The sequence below is a fragment of the Strix aluco genome, chromosome 1 (genome assembly GCF_031877795.1).
Source record: "Strix aluco isolate bStrAlu1 chromosome 1, bStrAlu1.hap1, whole genome shotgun sequence".
Lineage (NCBI taxonomy): Eukaryota > Metazoa > Chordata > Aves > Strigiformes > Strigidae > Strix > Strix aluco.
The window spans coordinates 142,788,233-142,803,891 of NC_133931.1; the positions used below are offsets into that span (position 1 = coordinate 142,788,233).

Consider the following 15,659-nt stretch of genomic DNA (forward strand, 5'->3'; position numbering starts at 1 on the left):
CTTGCTGCAGCTCAGACCAAACAGAACGTGAGGCAACAGGCTCTACTTTCAATCAGGAGGAGGTGACTCTTGAGTGCTGGACCTTACAGAGTTGCCTTTTGGGGACAGTACCACGAGGAGGGTTTGCCTGTAAGTTTTCATCTTCTGGTGCCTGCAGCCTCATCCACTTAGGTCTGCAGTTCTACACCACATGCTCTACACGCAAGTTGAGCTGACTTGCCTCTGCAGCAGTCACTGCAGAGCCGGGGGGATGTCTCGCCAAATTCCCTCCTACTCAAACGAGAGGAAGATTCTTTCTGAGTACCCCTATTCCAAGGAATGGTCCTTGTTTGTTCACTCTGGAATGTAAATAGGACAGCATGCTTGTCACAAAAAATAAAACCAAGGGGGTTTTGTGTTCACAGATCAGAACTGACAGGTTGGAGCTTGATGCTTGAAGGAAGCTGGACCTTTTTTTGCGCTGAAACATGCAATACATTGCTATTGGGAGGTACTGGTGCCCTGAAATAAAAACCATGCGCTAGGCTCCTGCATGTTTTACCAGTGTAATGATAAAAAGATTCTGAGAAGCCTTTAAATGTTGGGGTTTTTACAACTTTTAAATCATTAAGTGGATTATAAACTGGTTTACCCTTTTTTCCCTTAATGCACAGGCTTTTTTCAGCCCAAATGACATCTCTTTCACAAACCACTCCTCAGACTTGCACCAAAACGTCCATTTAACAAAAGGCATTTCAAAACCCTTTCCTTCTGTAATCATCCTCTTTTCCCTCTAACCTCTTTCTGTCATCCCCTGTTATACTCAGATTGAGCGCTATGGGGCAAGGACACATCTAATTGTACGGGCTCACCCGCCTGAGGAGGCGTATTAAACACACACACACTCTGCATCAAAAGATAGAGGAGAAGACAAATTTCATACCTCCCCACCCCCAAAGACCAGTAACCTCAGTTACTGTTAACAGGAAGTTCTCTCTTACCTTGAGCAGTTATCCTGCCAAAGGGCACAGAACACCTTCATTCTGTAATGCAAGTCATAGCGATAAATGCCATTTCTGAGCCAAGAAGCTGGGAAAGTTGTTAACATCCCCTTGCTCCATAGCCTTTTCCTCTTGACTTTAAGAATCTTTGGAAATCTTTCTAGACTTTAGTGGTCTTGTAGTGAAACATCAGTTTCACCTTAAAGACTCCACCATAATTGAAGAGAGAAAAAAAAAAAACAACAGGAAAATTAACCTATATAAACATATGCTCTACAAATAATTAAATAAATGTGATATTAGCCTACACTGGCGGGAACAGAGAGCAACCGCTGCTGTCCAGCAGCTACTGAGATGGAGAAATATTCTCATCACATTGTCGAATCATAACATGTAATCTTAGAAAATATTTATTCCTCTTACCTTTGTGTCATCAGCTAAGGAGCAACTTAAGGAGGAAAAGTAGACTGATACATTTTTTTGTAACAAAATACAAGGAGTGAGATAGATATGTGTCTATCTATACATTTATATTTGAACTTAGTGAGATGGTTTGTGAGTTACCTGGTGTTACAGTCATCTTAGACGGAATCTTTTTCTTCTTCCTGTGACATTTCTTTTACCAGTTTGCTGTGTGCTCATCTGGTACAATGAATATGAAGTATTCCTATAGGATTTGCATTAATTAACTGGGAAAAAAAGTGGCTATTCAGTAACCATTACATCATTTGAGTTTGTAGGGTGCTTTTAAAGTGAATAACAGAAAGCACTTAAATTGAAAGCCTTTTTCCCCCTTCAGCATATAGGTAAGGTACTGATTAGAGTCACCTGCCACATTCAGCACCACAGGCACCTTTCTGCTGGTGGAGGCTCTGGCAAGGATTGCCTTTTAAAGCCAGAAGCACATCTCCACTAACAGCCCTGGAGATACATGAATTGCATCCACAACTCTTAATTCGTAGGTGTGTTGATATTGTTAGCCAGCATTCCTCATACTTTTGAGAAGCATTTATCGGCAAGAAATTAGTATCTGCTCTTCTTATACTCTTTGGTTTTGGGAGGATGAAATTCCTGGGTAAAAAGCTGATCGTGCTTTATTTCTGCCCTATAATTGGCTCCCTGAGGCAAATGTATGGAGTGATGACAACTACAAAGAAAAAGCAGGGTATCCAAATGCAGAGCCCTTCCCCTGCTCACCTCAGAAACTGAGGCTGACAGAGGAGCCAAATTAGGAAAAAAAAAGTATATTGTTTTGTACTTAGCTTCATTTCCATGCCTATGTTAAAGCTACTTTGGGCTATTTCAATCATACTGTTTTCAAGTGCACTAATCCAATAATCAAAGAAATTACACAAGATGAAGTGTCAGTCAAATCGTTTGTTCATTTAACCCCCTCTAAACTATTTTCATTATGATGCTTCAACACTTTGGACTTCCTACCCATGTTAGTTCTACCCCTCTACCCCAGCCCCCCACTGTTTGTTTCAATATAAACCCCCTTTTCCATCTTTCATTTAATTCAGCTGCCCTTTGCCATCTTCATTCAGCCTTTGACATTTCTTCACTTGTCTAAGCTGGATTTTCTCTTTTGAACTCATCCCATTTAACAATTGTTGTCTTGTTTAGATGACCACTTGCTCTAAACACCAGCATGCTTAACTTCTCCCCACAGAGCAGCCCGCGTGCTCCTTCCTCAAAGACAGGTAACTCTTGGGACCGGTCTACACACGTGAGTTTTGTTGCTCTAATAAATTTATGTCCAAATACACCGAAGTGCCACTTGTGCGTGCTGTTGTGCTTCACTGTCACCAGCCCCAGCATCAGTGACACGTGGTAGCACAACCCATCAGCTGCTTCCCCAGTTATGCCGGCAATACTCTCTGGTGTCTCCTTCCCTTACAAGAGAGGAATGGTAAGATTAGTTTGTGTCCTTACTGGGAGATTCGGCCTAGTTTGGGGGAAAGAACAGGTTGGGCTTAAAATGGTGGCTCTCTGTGGGAAAGGAAAGGGCCTGGCTTCCCTCTCCACCTTCTGCTGGGGATGACAAACCCTGCTATGGAGCTGCTGGCTCAGAGTATCTGTGGCTTCTCTGGGTGAGAAGTTGGTATGGAGCCTGCCCTCCCCCCACGAGTGGAAGATTGAGGCTGTACCTCTGCAGCCAAACTCCTATTTCAGCCTCTCCCACACACGGTGTCTCCACTGCTGGCGTATTTCTCCACATTGGTCAGGCTTTCAGATTCAGGAATTAAGCTCTGGCCTAGCTCTTTCTCTTCTCCATTCAGGCTTCAACTAAGGTGATGACCGCTTGCTTTCACTTCCTTGGCTGCTCCGGTGGTCTTGCTTTTTCAAGCCCCAAATGGCAAAGGCAGCTGTGATAAAATGCACGTAACAGCTGCTGTACCCCACGCCCACCCTCCCCAGCCCTCAACACATCTGTATCATCCGTCTACAAGGAGATTTAAGCTCTCTCTCAGCTTACTTGAGACGGGGCACAGTGAAAGCACATGCACAACTCCAGACAGCTGAACTAACTCAGAGTAATTCAAAGTCACAAGTTGGAACTATGTGGGTACAAAACCAAACCCGTTTGCCCTTTTTAAACTGAAAAAACATTAAAGTTCTCTTCGAATCCTCCCAACTCTAAGCTGCATTACAGGAACTGTAATGCAGGAACAAGCTGGCATTACAGGAACAAAGTTTTAAATCAAGCTTTCACTTAAAGAAGTGCAACTTCCTCACAGACCTTTACATGCTCTGTCACACCAGTGACGAAAAACCAAGTAGCCAGTTCTCTAGCACTGGTAACTACTGCTAATTCAGTACTAAGGAGCTTCCCCTCATCACCACTTAGATACACCAAGTTTCTCCTTTTGGGGACAAATTATCGTCAGTTGTGCAAGTACCACAAATAAGAAATCTCCACATGACCTTTATTTCCCTTTAGTTTTGTAAGAAGCTGAGATCCAGATAAACAAGGTCAAAATTGCAATCCAATAAATGCTTTCTGTTCAGAAATATTTGGAGAGTTCTTCCTACTGCAACACTTTCTACTAGTAGAATGTTCATTAAATATAGTGAATTTTTAAACAAGATTAATACAAAGCTAGTCCTTGAAATAGAAACCATCAGTAGAAGGATCTTATGCTAATAAAATATGCAAACAGGTACTTAAAACTGTACAGAACAGAGACCTTGTATTTAAGTAGAACAACTGAAACAACCTATTTTTGAGGCTATTGGAACTCCAGTCTAATCTCAAGAAACAGAATGAAATAATTGAAAAATACCACCAGAAATTGAAGTTACTTATAGTCCTCTACTTAAACCACTGAATTCAAAATAAAAAACTCTTTAATCAATGAAAAAACTATCACCGTGCTTTGTGTGTGTGAAGTCAAATGGTTTAAACTTGAGTGCCGCTGTCCCAATTAGATGAATATTCACAGTGGTATGATTTTTCCCTTCTCTGAAATGTCCTGCCAACTGTGTAATTTTTAGGTGTGGAAAATGCTTTTGAACCACTCTAGGTGTACATTTGATACACAACATAGTTCTTTGTACAGCATTTTGATTTGAAGACTAAGGAAAATTATCAGGCACAAATCAGTCAAGGGAAAAAACAGCAAATCACTTACAGAGCTCTTGCTTTAAAAAACTAAAAGCAGGGGAATTTAGAATGTATTTCCCACCTTCTTAACAGATTATTTGACCACTTCTAAACAGGGATGAAGGTGGTTAAGAAGAGGGAAACAACTACTTCCTACATTTTTAAGGATACTGAAGTACTTGGAGAACATTGGCACAGAAACTATATTACACATGTACATTCACTTGTAAATATTTTAAATGTAAGTCCAAACATAAAAATGTTGGTAATTTTACAGAATCCCATTAGGTATCAGTCCCAAAATATGGTTATTTGTATAAAAAGGCCCCTCTATTAAAGCATTTGCATTTTGTAAGGTTATTTAGTGACATTTGGTGGCCAGTGACCCCTGCTATTTGTCTACAATTTCAGTTCTTTCTCACAACACCTAACAGTGAGGAAGTAATGCAAAATCACCTGGAAGGGTCAGGAGGTAACAATCTAATTCCAATTTTTGTGAAGATAGCCACTGACAGAAGCATGTTTTACCTGCTTTGTTTCCTGTTTTTCTATCTTCTGAAACCCCCCCAACTATTGATGAACTGTTGACTGGCAAAGAGAACATTAAAGGTGAGCAAATAGGAAACCGCATTTTAGATTGGAATCATCTGCCTCACAAAAATTTACCAGGGGGTTTGTTTACCCAGTGTGCCTAAAATAGGTATGTGATTTGCTTATTGCTTAAAAATCTGCAAGAGTTAATAAAATTCAGAAGAGAGAATCATCAATAAGTATGCTATTTGAGATAAATACAGATATCAGACATCTTACCTAAGCTTTCCAATTTCAGCCTGTTTAAGCCCAAATACCATTTTCATGACACTACAAGCTTAATGACAAAATAACATATGGCACAATAACTTCTCCAGCAAAGATACGTGGACAAGAAAGTATTATAGAGTAAAATCTGACCAAGTGGAATGTTTGCCCTGACCTAGATACAAACCTAGAAAAACCCAAGTATGTTTTCTGTTCCTACTTTTTAAAGTGTAGCTCTAGGAGATAGCGTAGGGCATTTCCCACTCTGTAAACAGGATGGAATTTTGCAATTAATTTCTGTGGGTTAAAAAGCCCAGGCCCTGTAGTTACTGAAAACATCAAGATATCGGTGTGCTAAAGAGCAAAGTAAGTACAATGCCAAAGAAATGCTGAATTGAGCAATGGAGATAGCAATGGTGATTAGCAGAATCTGTTCTTTTGTCTTGGCAAAGTATCAGCAACTCACAGGATTCTTCAAACGTAGGTCTTACTCACAGGAGCAGTCCATGTCCAGCCCTGCCCCATCGCTGCCGTTGCAGCCGTCCGATACTGGAGCACAGTCTCCCCCCTCTGTTACCTGATCCGCACAGCAGCCAGATGTACTCTGGCTGAGGCAAACCTGCACATCATTGTCATCAGTATCGTAACTGGCAGGACATGTTTCTTCTGACGCCCCATCGTGATGGGTACCTCTGTCATTGGTCCCAGCTACCTCATCTCCCAAGTCTATGACATCACCCAGCTGCTGTTCTGGATCAGGCTTGGCTGATGTTGAGATTTGTGCTTCTAAGTTTCTTGTGTTCTCTGTGACTTCAAATTCCTGCTTCTCCTCTGCCATTTGCTTCTCCCTAGTACTTAATTTAGCCTTTGTGGATTTCTTCATTTGTTTGTTGTGCATGTCTTCTTTGGAGAACCTCCAGTGAAACTACAAGGAAGAGATCCAAATGTTAAAGAGAATCTCACATGGACATTTACTTTCCTGAGTAGAAATGTTTTTATTATTTATTTAATTCAAAGACTAGTTTAACCAAAACAACCTAAGATTAAAGAAACCTGCATGACTAAAACAGACGGCTTAAGATCATTTGTGCCAACACATATTTACCCGGAGAAAAGAGACTGATGTATTCTGCTTCTGCTGTTTCAAATGCCTAGTGGGTTCCTCTCCACACGCTGTGTCACTGTTGAGGCCTGCAGCACCCTGGCACCCAACCTGCACTCTGCGCAAAGCAAGACTATGCAAAGCTGCACAAGTGCAGACAGAGGAAGCAATCCTATGGCATTATTCCAATGTTTTTCACCAGGTGAGCAGCAGAACTAACACCACACTCAAGACTATACCCAAACAGTACAATACTCTGAAATAAATGGACCTTCCAAGGAAAGCCAGACCATGTTCCATGCCACTGCAGAGCCACCCTACACGTTTGCTAAGTACATGTGAATGTGCACAAACATTTCGTCAGCAGTGCTCATGCTGATGGGAACACAGGGATGGGTTAGGGGCTGATGTTTGGATGGCGTAAATAATCTCATCAGGACATTCAGGAAATTCAGCTGTAGTCCAAAAGCCATTATGCCAGTGGAACCAGGTCTGCGCCAAAGTTGGTCAAAAGAAGGACTCGTGTTCGTAAATGTTTGATCCAGATATTTATTCCTTAATCAAAAGGCCATTCAAAACCTGTTAAGTTTATTAGATTTCAAAGATGGACCAATGCTCTTTCCTTCTGCTAGACAGACCTTAATGTAAAACGAAAAGGGGAAAAAAAAAGAAACTTGCTTTCACAAGATTCTTCTTGGTCTTACTTAGAGGAAGCTATCTTTCACTTAAATATCATTACAGTTTAGAGAAAGAGGAAAGATAACATCTCAGTTCTAGAGCTCAACTGTTTAAAATTCAGAGACACTTGAATATTTTCCTCTTTAATTTGCAGAAGTGCTGGGCACTCAAAGCTCCCCTATAAAGCAAAGCTTTGATGGAAGGTAAGATCAGGGCCCTAAATGGGATAAAGATCAAACTGTAGGAGACTCTGTATGTACGTGCAAACATATGTATACCTAGTCAGGTATTTATACTGTATTTCACAGAAATACATACAGCTAGTTTCTGCTGAAATAAGCATCGCTTTTGTATGAAGTGAATGAACACGGTTACCTCATCTCTGACTGAATATTGAGCTAATAAGAGTACTTCTGTCTTACCGAAAAGCAAATTGTACCACTACTTGCATGTTTCCTTTTCTGCTCCTCTGGCTAAACTAAACAGCCTTTGGTTGGTGTGCATAGATAGGATGAATCAGTTTCCAACACTGCAATGTCCTTTTAATCTTATCAGCTTATTTCCCTTCTCCGAGGGGTTATCTATAAAGATTTTAGACATGCCGTATCACAAGTTAAAAAAACCCTGAGAGCCTGTGACATTATACGTGCAGAATATTCAGCAACTGAAGCAAATTCTGGGTTTGGCATCTCTGATGTGACTTACAACAACCACTTACAGGTGTTGAACCAGTCTTACATTTCTTTATATAACTATAATCAATGTACCCCATTTCTCCTTGACCTCTGGTATGAAAATGTGCTGTAGTGATTTTTGCCCTCAAATATGTCTATATCTTTAACACTGCCAATGAGTAAATCCTTTGTTTTGTGAACCAGACGTTTTAAATAAGTTTTTATATCTCTGAATGAAAAAATTTTAACAAAGTTTTGAGTTATCTGGACGGTATGCATTTGTTACTATAATACAAGAAATCAGTATCATACTAATTTCTCTATTTGAAGACAATCACTTATAGGTTCCCACCCCTTCCTTTAAAACCACACACAGCGGTAGGAAAAGAATGACCAAATACAGGCACTCCAACCCTCATCCCAAGAATCCCTTTAATCACCTGAAAACAAAGAGAAAAAACTAGAAAGATGAGCTTTATGACATTCACAGAATACTCTGGGCTCCAGCTTCACTAATGAGAGGGTAAATCCTAAATCACAGCTGTGTTCCCAGCAGTCCTCTCCTACTTCAGTCAGTTCAAACTCTCTCCTGGTCTCCACTGTATCTAAAAGATGACTTTAACAGAACCAGGCTTCAAAACAGTGAGGGCTTTATAGATGAATACTATCTGTAATTATCTAAAATGTTGGGTAGAATGCTCCTAGTGCTCAGCTCTGCTTAGCGTTTCCAATCTCCTACTCTAGCTCAGCTTCTGCAGGGCCTCGTGCGGTCTCAGGTGATGTTTGGCTGCCCAGCACTCACGTAAGTGCACAGAGCTAAATAAAAATGAGCCTGTATTAATTAGCAAACTTTTCATCACATGGTTTCAGAGATCTTTTCCATACTTTACCTGGCCTTTCTGATTCCTCTGCATACTGAAAGGGCAAGGCAAATTCGAGTATTATAGGAAGGTCAGCACTTTCCCAGTTTCCAGTCCTTGTATTTCCCTCCCAGCTGTAGAGTGTGACAGGTTTGGGCAGGGATTCCCACAGCAACACATTTAAAAATGGAAATACAAACACATATGTGTATCCACACAGATACATCATTAGCTGTCAGCTACCTTCTCGGATAATTTAGCTGGATTTGGGAGGCTTTTTTTGGTTAAATTCTAGCAGAATCACTTAACTTTCACACAATAGATAGAAACACCAGCCAAGATCAGGTCTATGTTGTGTTAGGCTCTACCAAAACACAGAGCAAGAAAGAGAAAGCAATTTAAACCGAAAAGACTGGCAATAGGTGAGAGAATACACCCGGTTTATCTAAAGGGAAATCTACGTTTTCTTCTGCTGCCTGAGTTCAACAGAGAATGAAATATAAGAGTTTTCACATCATTTGAGCATTTTTTGTTTCCTTCATTTGAATGGTTCAATTCCTTGTGTCTTGCTACCGTATTACAGAAACATTGAATAGGCCATTTTTACTTCTACGGGAAATCAATTACAATATTAAAATACCACTACCAAAAAACAAACAAACCAGAACTCAAGGTTATTTACCTTAGATTCTTTTTTCTTTGCTTTCTGGGGCAAAGAAGGTCTCTGAAGAAATACAATTTGCTTTGTAGATAAATTCCCCTCCCTGAAAAGAAACAAACGCACACTCCTGAGAACGAATTAAATTCACATCCAGCATCATTCAAAGCAAAAATCCATCTCAGTAATCTACTTCTGCAGGTCAAAGAAGAACAAAATGAAGAAGGACCTAAACACTGCCTGCCTCCAGTGTCTTTGAGCAGCCTGGTATTTTGGGGGGAAAAAAGAGCAACTCTTCTGCCTGACAGAGGCTGTCAGCCTGTGACATACTTTTGCTGAATGTTTTAGCATTAGTGTGTAAATACAGAATAAACTGTTTGGAACAAAAAAGCAAGAAACCCAAGCGCCCCAGTGCCTGTGTCGCAGCGACACCGGAGAGCCCCCTCCCTCCCGGGCACGGATCTGGAACGGGGCTGGGTGGTCCCTACAGGTCTGCAGCATGGTAGGAGGCACAATCACATGCCACCAGCAGTTAGACTGCGTGTACCCTTCTGCACTGTCAACCTGACCTGTGTTAGTGAAGTTATAAATGGGATAAGGAAAGCTAGAAGAAAACCATATATACCTTTAAGAGACAAGGCTTATAAATCATAATTGTGATTTTCTATTCATGCCTATATTTAAACATATAAGAAAAGCTTAAATATCGTTTTTCCCTCAGCACAGATGGCCTTTACTTTTTAGGTTTTTATGTGTAGGAGTAGTCTTCATCTACATCTCATAAAGAACTGGGCATATTTTTACTTTTTTAAGATAAAAAATCATAGCCGATTTTATTGGTGTGTGTATATATATATAAATATATTCCTGACCAGTGAAAATTCAGAAAGCACCATCTTCATGATTAACAAGCTGGATGATTTTTTTTCACCACAGTTATTAAGAATATTTTTAAGTGATTTGCATTTATATTTAAAAACTCAGAATATTAACAATAGCAAAGTAGACCACAGAATGATTATATATGCAAACAAGGCTACTAGAGTGATGATACACACCAATGTCACCCGGTTCTAAGCTCAGCTAGACTGTGTGTATCAGCAGCATTAGACAGATAACGATTAAGAATAAAATTACTTTTCTTCAGATAGGCAACATCTCACTCCAAACATTATCACATGTTTTGTCTTTGCTCTAAGAGGAGATACTGGAAGATCCAGAGCAGGAATTTTACAGTCAAGGAGTTTACAGAGAGGCAGACAATATCCAGAAAATTCATGCAGAAACCGTACTGCCACCTCACAGTATTTTGCCCACCAGACATGCGCTTCCTGCCACATGCGGCTTGTGATGCTCGGAAAACCCAGAGAACAGCTGCAGCGGGGTTTGCAAGGGCAGCCACTGCGTGTGTGCAAGGAAATCCACGCTAACTGCACAGAGAATTGCTTGTACAGACTGTGGTGCTCATACAGCAACTTCCCTGGCCGAAAGGCAGCACCCACCCTCTCCCTACCTGTTTGTCTTCACAATTGGAGTAGGAAGCACGCACGTCAGCTGCCAGCCGTACACAGCAAGGGAATTCAGCAGCGGAACGTAATCTGTCTGCACTTCAACTCCCTAGGAAAGAACAATCAACAGTTAGTGGCACCACTTGGATTGTGACATTCAGTTTGACACACAAAAAACCCAACCAAACTACAAGAAAAAAATATGCGTGTAGATTTTCTGGGAGGGAGAAAGGGGTTTTGTACTGAAGTGGGTTGTATGTTCAGCTAGGCAGGAAGGAAAACGTTCGAAAACATGACACACAGGACCTGTACATCGCAAACTGGTAAACTGAGCTTGTTTAAAATGGTAAACATCTGTGATCTTGTTTTTACACTGCCTGAGTCATCCATCTATCTTTAGATGATTCCAGCTCTGAACAGGACAAATTCACTGTATTTTATCAATTATCTCCCCCTAAGCAAAAAGATATTTCAGTAGTTAAAAAAAGACAACATTGCTTTGCCCAGAATCTGTGTTTGTCTATGCTAGTGTAAATCCTTGAAAATCTGTACTGAAATCAGTCTAGTTACTTTGCCATGACGGATCAAGAGCAAAACAGCCAACAACAACAACAAAAATAACATGTAAGTACAGATCTATTCCTTTTATCACCCCCAAATACGCATCGCTTCCTTGTTATTCTGAATCAGGAAATCTGTGGGCGAGACCAAAGCATTGCCTTTCAGTGCAGAAGTCTGGCTCCAGCACAGATCTACCCAGCCGAGCCTTGCAAATTCTCTTTCTACTAAATGGCAGACTCTGTAATTCACACAGAAAGAACCACTGGTGGTTTCAACAAAGATTGCTCCAGTGAGGTGTCTAATTGCCAAGACTTCCAGTAATTTAACAAATAGATGCTAGAGCATATTTACTAGCTTTTAATTTTAAAAAACACAAAGCAGGCAAATGGTAACTACTACTCTCTACAAATATAACTATATTCCATTGGAATAACAATTGTATTTGCCAGAAAGCTCAGGCACTTACACTGTTTCATGTGCACGCAAGGAGTTTTAACTGCCAATTCTTAACACTGGGTAAGGCACAATAGTTTTGCAGCTCCAAAAAATCCATTTATTCCGCAGTAATGAAATAGTCATTTGATCAAAACTAATCCAAATCCTGCTGTACTTATTTCAAGGTATTTTAGTGAATTCCAATCTCAGCTATTCCTTTCTTCTAAGGAATGCAATTTAGGTCACTTGATATCTTTATAACTGAATGACTGCCTGACTATACCTATTAAAAACCTGATCATGACTACAAATAGCTGAAGAAGCTGTATCATTCCTGTTTAAAAAGGAGAATGTTTTAAAAAGCTACTCCAGAAAGTGCACGCAAAAGAACACTCTACTAACATTACTTCTGATTTCTGTACAGAGGCTTTCAGGGGCTTGCAGAGATACTGCTACTTTACAATATCACCGTGTACAAAACAGAATTGCTAACTCCAGGAGAGGAAAGAGATGCCCTGCAAGAAGGGAGCAATAAGGCGCAGCCTTTGACTCACGTCCTCTGAAGTGAGCAGGACTTATCCCACAGCTGTGATTGTGGTAGATTCAGAGTCTCCTCAGACTCCCATTTCCCTCCATAAGATGGATATTTCTGCCCTCTTTCCAGTTTTTAAAATAGAGTGTCCAAAGGTAATGCAAAAATTATGGCATATCTAGACGCCTTTAAGAGCTAACGTTTCAAGAAAACACAGTAACATACTGAGATTTATGAGACTGGTCAACAACACCTTCCAAAAATAAAGACAAAACTATGCAACATGAGCATTAAGAATAAGATCAGAGCATCCACCATCGCAAGCCCACCACGAGGTGCCTGGAAGAACACATAAAATGATCTGACCAAAACATTCCCTCCATCAAACAGTGTTTTGCAGAAGAAAAAACAGAAGGAGCTTACTCATTTAGAGGGCAGAAGACTAGCAGGTCAGGAAAGACAGGCACAGAGGACTTGTTTGTGCCCCAAGCCACATCTTATGTTCCAAAGAGGATTTCTGTTTTGAATTCATTGCCTAAGGTTGGCGATTAGCAAGGAGAACCTTCTTGCATCAGAATGTGCAACAAACGTCAAAAATCAGAGGGTGATTACAGCAATGAGGAAGGACATCAATACCACGCAGAGCTCATTTGGCTGCTGCAGAAGCCAAATTGTTTCAGGGACGCGCCGTCACTCCTGCCACAGCCCACTGTCCCTGCAGGCTCTGAGTGGCGAGACAAGGCTGGCTTTGGACCTGTCTGACTTGTCAGGATTAAGCATTCATCTGCAGCAGATGATGTTGTATTTCACAATCCCAGTGGTGCAGAAAGGAAACGCGCAGGTAAACACATTCAAAAGTGTAAAGTTATCGGAAAATAAATTTAAGGTTAAATTAAAGTCAGTTGGGCTTAAAGAAAATTTTTATAAAGAATCTGGAAATGTAAAAAACTCTGTTGAAAGAGTGCTGTACAACTGTTACAAAAAGGTGACCTCTTACTTTTCGTATGTGCTGGTACCCGACACCACAATCTGTGTGCTAGGCTGTTTGGAGGAAGGAAGCGTATACATTATGCAGAGGTGCACACCTCCTCCGAGCTCCACATGCTCTTTAACAAGCTCTCTCCGCCTCTGCACGACGCTTTGCTGGAGGCAGACACCGCACCTTCTCCCCAGGTCCCCAGGGGAATAAACTACTCCTAATAATTGGCTGTGTTTGAAGATGATAGACAAGAGAAAGAAGTCACTCCTGAATAAACAGGTGTAATTCATATGGGCTTTAAGCTCATAACTTGCAAATACAGGTAATTGAAGCTTTCTTTAAGACCACAAGAAATGACTTCTCCCTCTCCCTCCCCCTCCTGAATCATTGGTTGTAATCCTATCCCAAGACTGGAATTTGTGTGCCAGTAGGAGTCACGGTTATACAGACCTTTAATTGGTGTCATATTAAATGCTTTCCAAAGCAAAAATTATTCTAAACAAACAATACACTGAGGGATGGGTGCAGAGGAAAAGAGTCATCCTGCATTCGTTTTATATTTAATACAATAATTAAAATTATTTTATCTATTATTATTTGATACAATGGAAATAAAATTTCAAACATACAGTTCCATAAGATGAAATTGCAATGCTCTTTCTAGCCAGCAAATATTGGATTTGAACACCAGCAGAAGTAGAAAGTACATGCCAGAGCTCTACTGAAAAAAAAGTGTTCAAATAATGCGTCTCAAACTGGGAGACATTTCATTCAGTGAAAGGGTGGAAAATTTTAATTAACTTGCTTCCCACTCTCCTGTGGATGATAAGTAATCTCTGATCACACCTTGAGTGTCAAGAAGCCAGAGCATATTGAGCTAGGTTTTTCCCCTGACTTGCATCACATGAAAAGAATTAATTTTATTTATAGTTGTACTGTTTTCAACATTTTCTTCTTTCACAGTTGCTTCTGCTCATTAGAAAAAAAAAAATAAAAAAATTGTAACAATAATATCTAGGGCAAGCCACACAAACAACTGCGTTAACAATTTTTCTTTTCTTTTTCCCCCCTACTGCCGCAATTTTAACCACAGCAAGATAATAAACAAGACAACTACTAAGCTCTTGTGAGACAGAAGTTCTTTAGAAATCATTCTTTCCTGGGTTAAGTGAATGTGATTTAGTTACACAAGGCAGCTATGGATTGTCACTATTTAATATTTTTTTCCAACATGGATTAAAGAGTGGAAGATTGAAAATCACATTAAATACATCTTAATAAAACCTTTATCAGCAAATCCTAACAGACTGCATACTAAGATCTACAGACAGATGGCAAAGAGGATGGGAAATAAAAAACATGAGTTGCTTTTAAAGTGTAACCTACTGTTTGGTGAGGAAAACGGGCAGTGTGTTCAAACCCGGTTCCTTATGAAAAAAATAAAGGGGAGAGCCCACAAGGGAGGCAACATGCACCCCCAGCCGGGGCTGGTTACCAGTACCCACCACTGCCAAAGCCAGAGCTTTCTGCTAAGGCACTGAAGGGAGGAAGAGGAAGTGGTGAAGACAGGACTTGCGCCTCAGTGGAAAAGACGAATAAAATGAGAGAAATTGAATACACGGGCTGTGTGAGAATAACCTGGTAAAAGCGTGCTGCAAACGTTTTATGTTTGCAGTAACAGACAACAAGGAGACTAAATCCAAGCTCTAAATTTGTGAATTATTTGCCTTTTTCCTTTTCAGACTTCACCCAAAAGGTAATTTCTGCTAACAATATAACATTATCGATCCATTAAAAACATTTATTGGAAGCAAAAGAGAAGTTTCACAAGTGTTTCAGCAATAAAAGTTGGACTATGCTCCTCTAGTATTGAGGTGCTCCCAAATTTCCATGTGTAATACACCACAGCACCTTGCTAGCGGACGCTCGCCACACACCCATTAGCTGTAAAGCACAGGAGTGTGGGACAGCTCCTGCACCCTTAGAAACCACCAGTGGCTTTTGGCAGCAGATAGGTCACTGACCAACATAGAGTGGGTGCCAAATTGAGACCTTAGTGGAAAGTTAATAGAACAAAAAGTAATAAATCCACAGACAGGCTTTTTGCTCATGATTCTGGGCATATGTAATTTAGAGTTATTTATGATTACTTAATATATGTGAATTCATGCACTGTGAAATATTTTTGAGACTGTAAGTCTGTAATACTGTACGGGGTAGCATCCTGTTAAGACAGTTCTGCGATTCAGATGTATCCAGTCACCATTTCAATACACACACAGGCTGC

At 40.4% G+C, this 15,659-nt stretch overlaps 1 protein-coding gene across 2 annotated transcripts in view; it reads right to left on the minus strand.

The window, feature by feature from the left end:
- Positions 1-3,890: 3,890 nt before the first annotated feature.
- RFTN1 (raftlin, lipid raft linker 1) overlaps positions 3,891-15,659 on the minus strand; it is a 102,095-nt gene continuing 90,326 nt past the window's right edge. For both annotated transcript variants that reach the window (XM_074838496.1, XM_074838487.1), the window contains exons 8-10: positions 10,871-10,974; positions 9,382-9,463; positions 3,891-6,310 (exon numbers count right to left, since the gene is read on the minus strand). In XM_074838496.1, the coding sequence (XP_074694597.1) occupies positions 5,873-6,310; positions 9,382-9,463; positions 10,871-10,974 (624 nt within the window). In that variant the 3' untranslated portion in view covers positions 3,891-5,872. The remainder of the gene's footprint in view (positions 6,311-9,381; positions 9,464-10,870; positions 10,975-15,659) is intronic.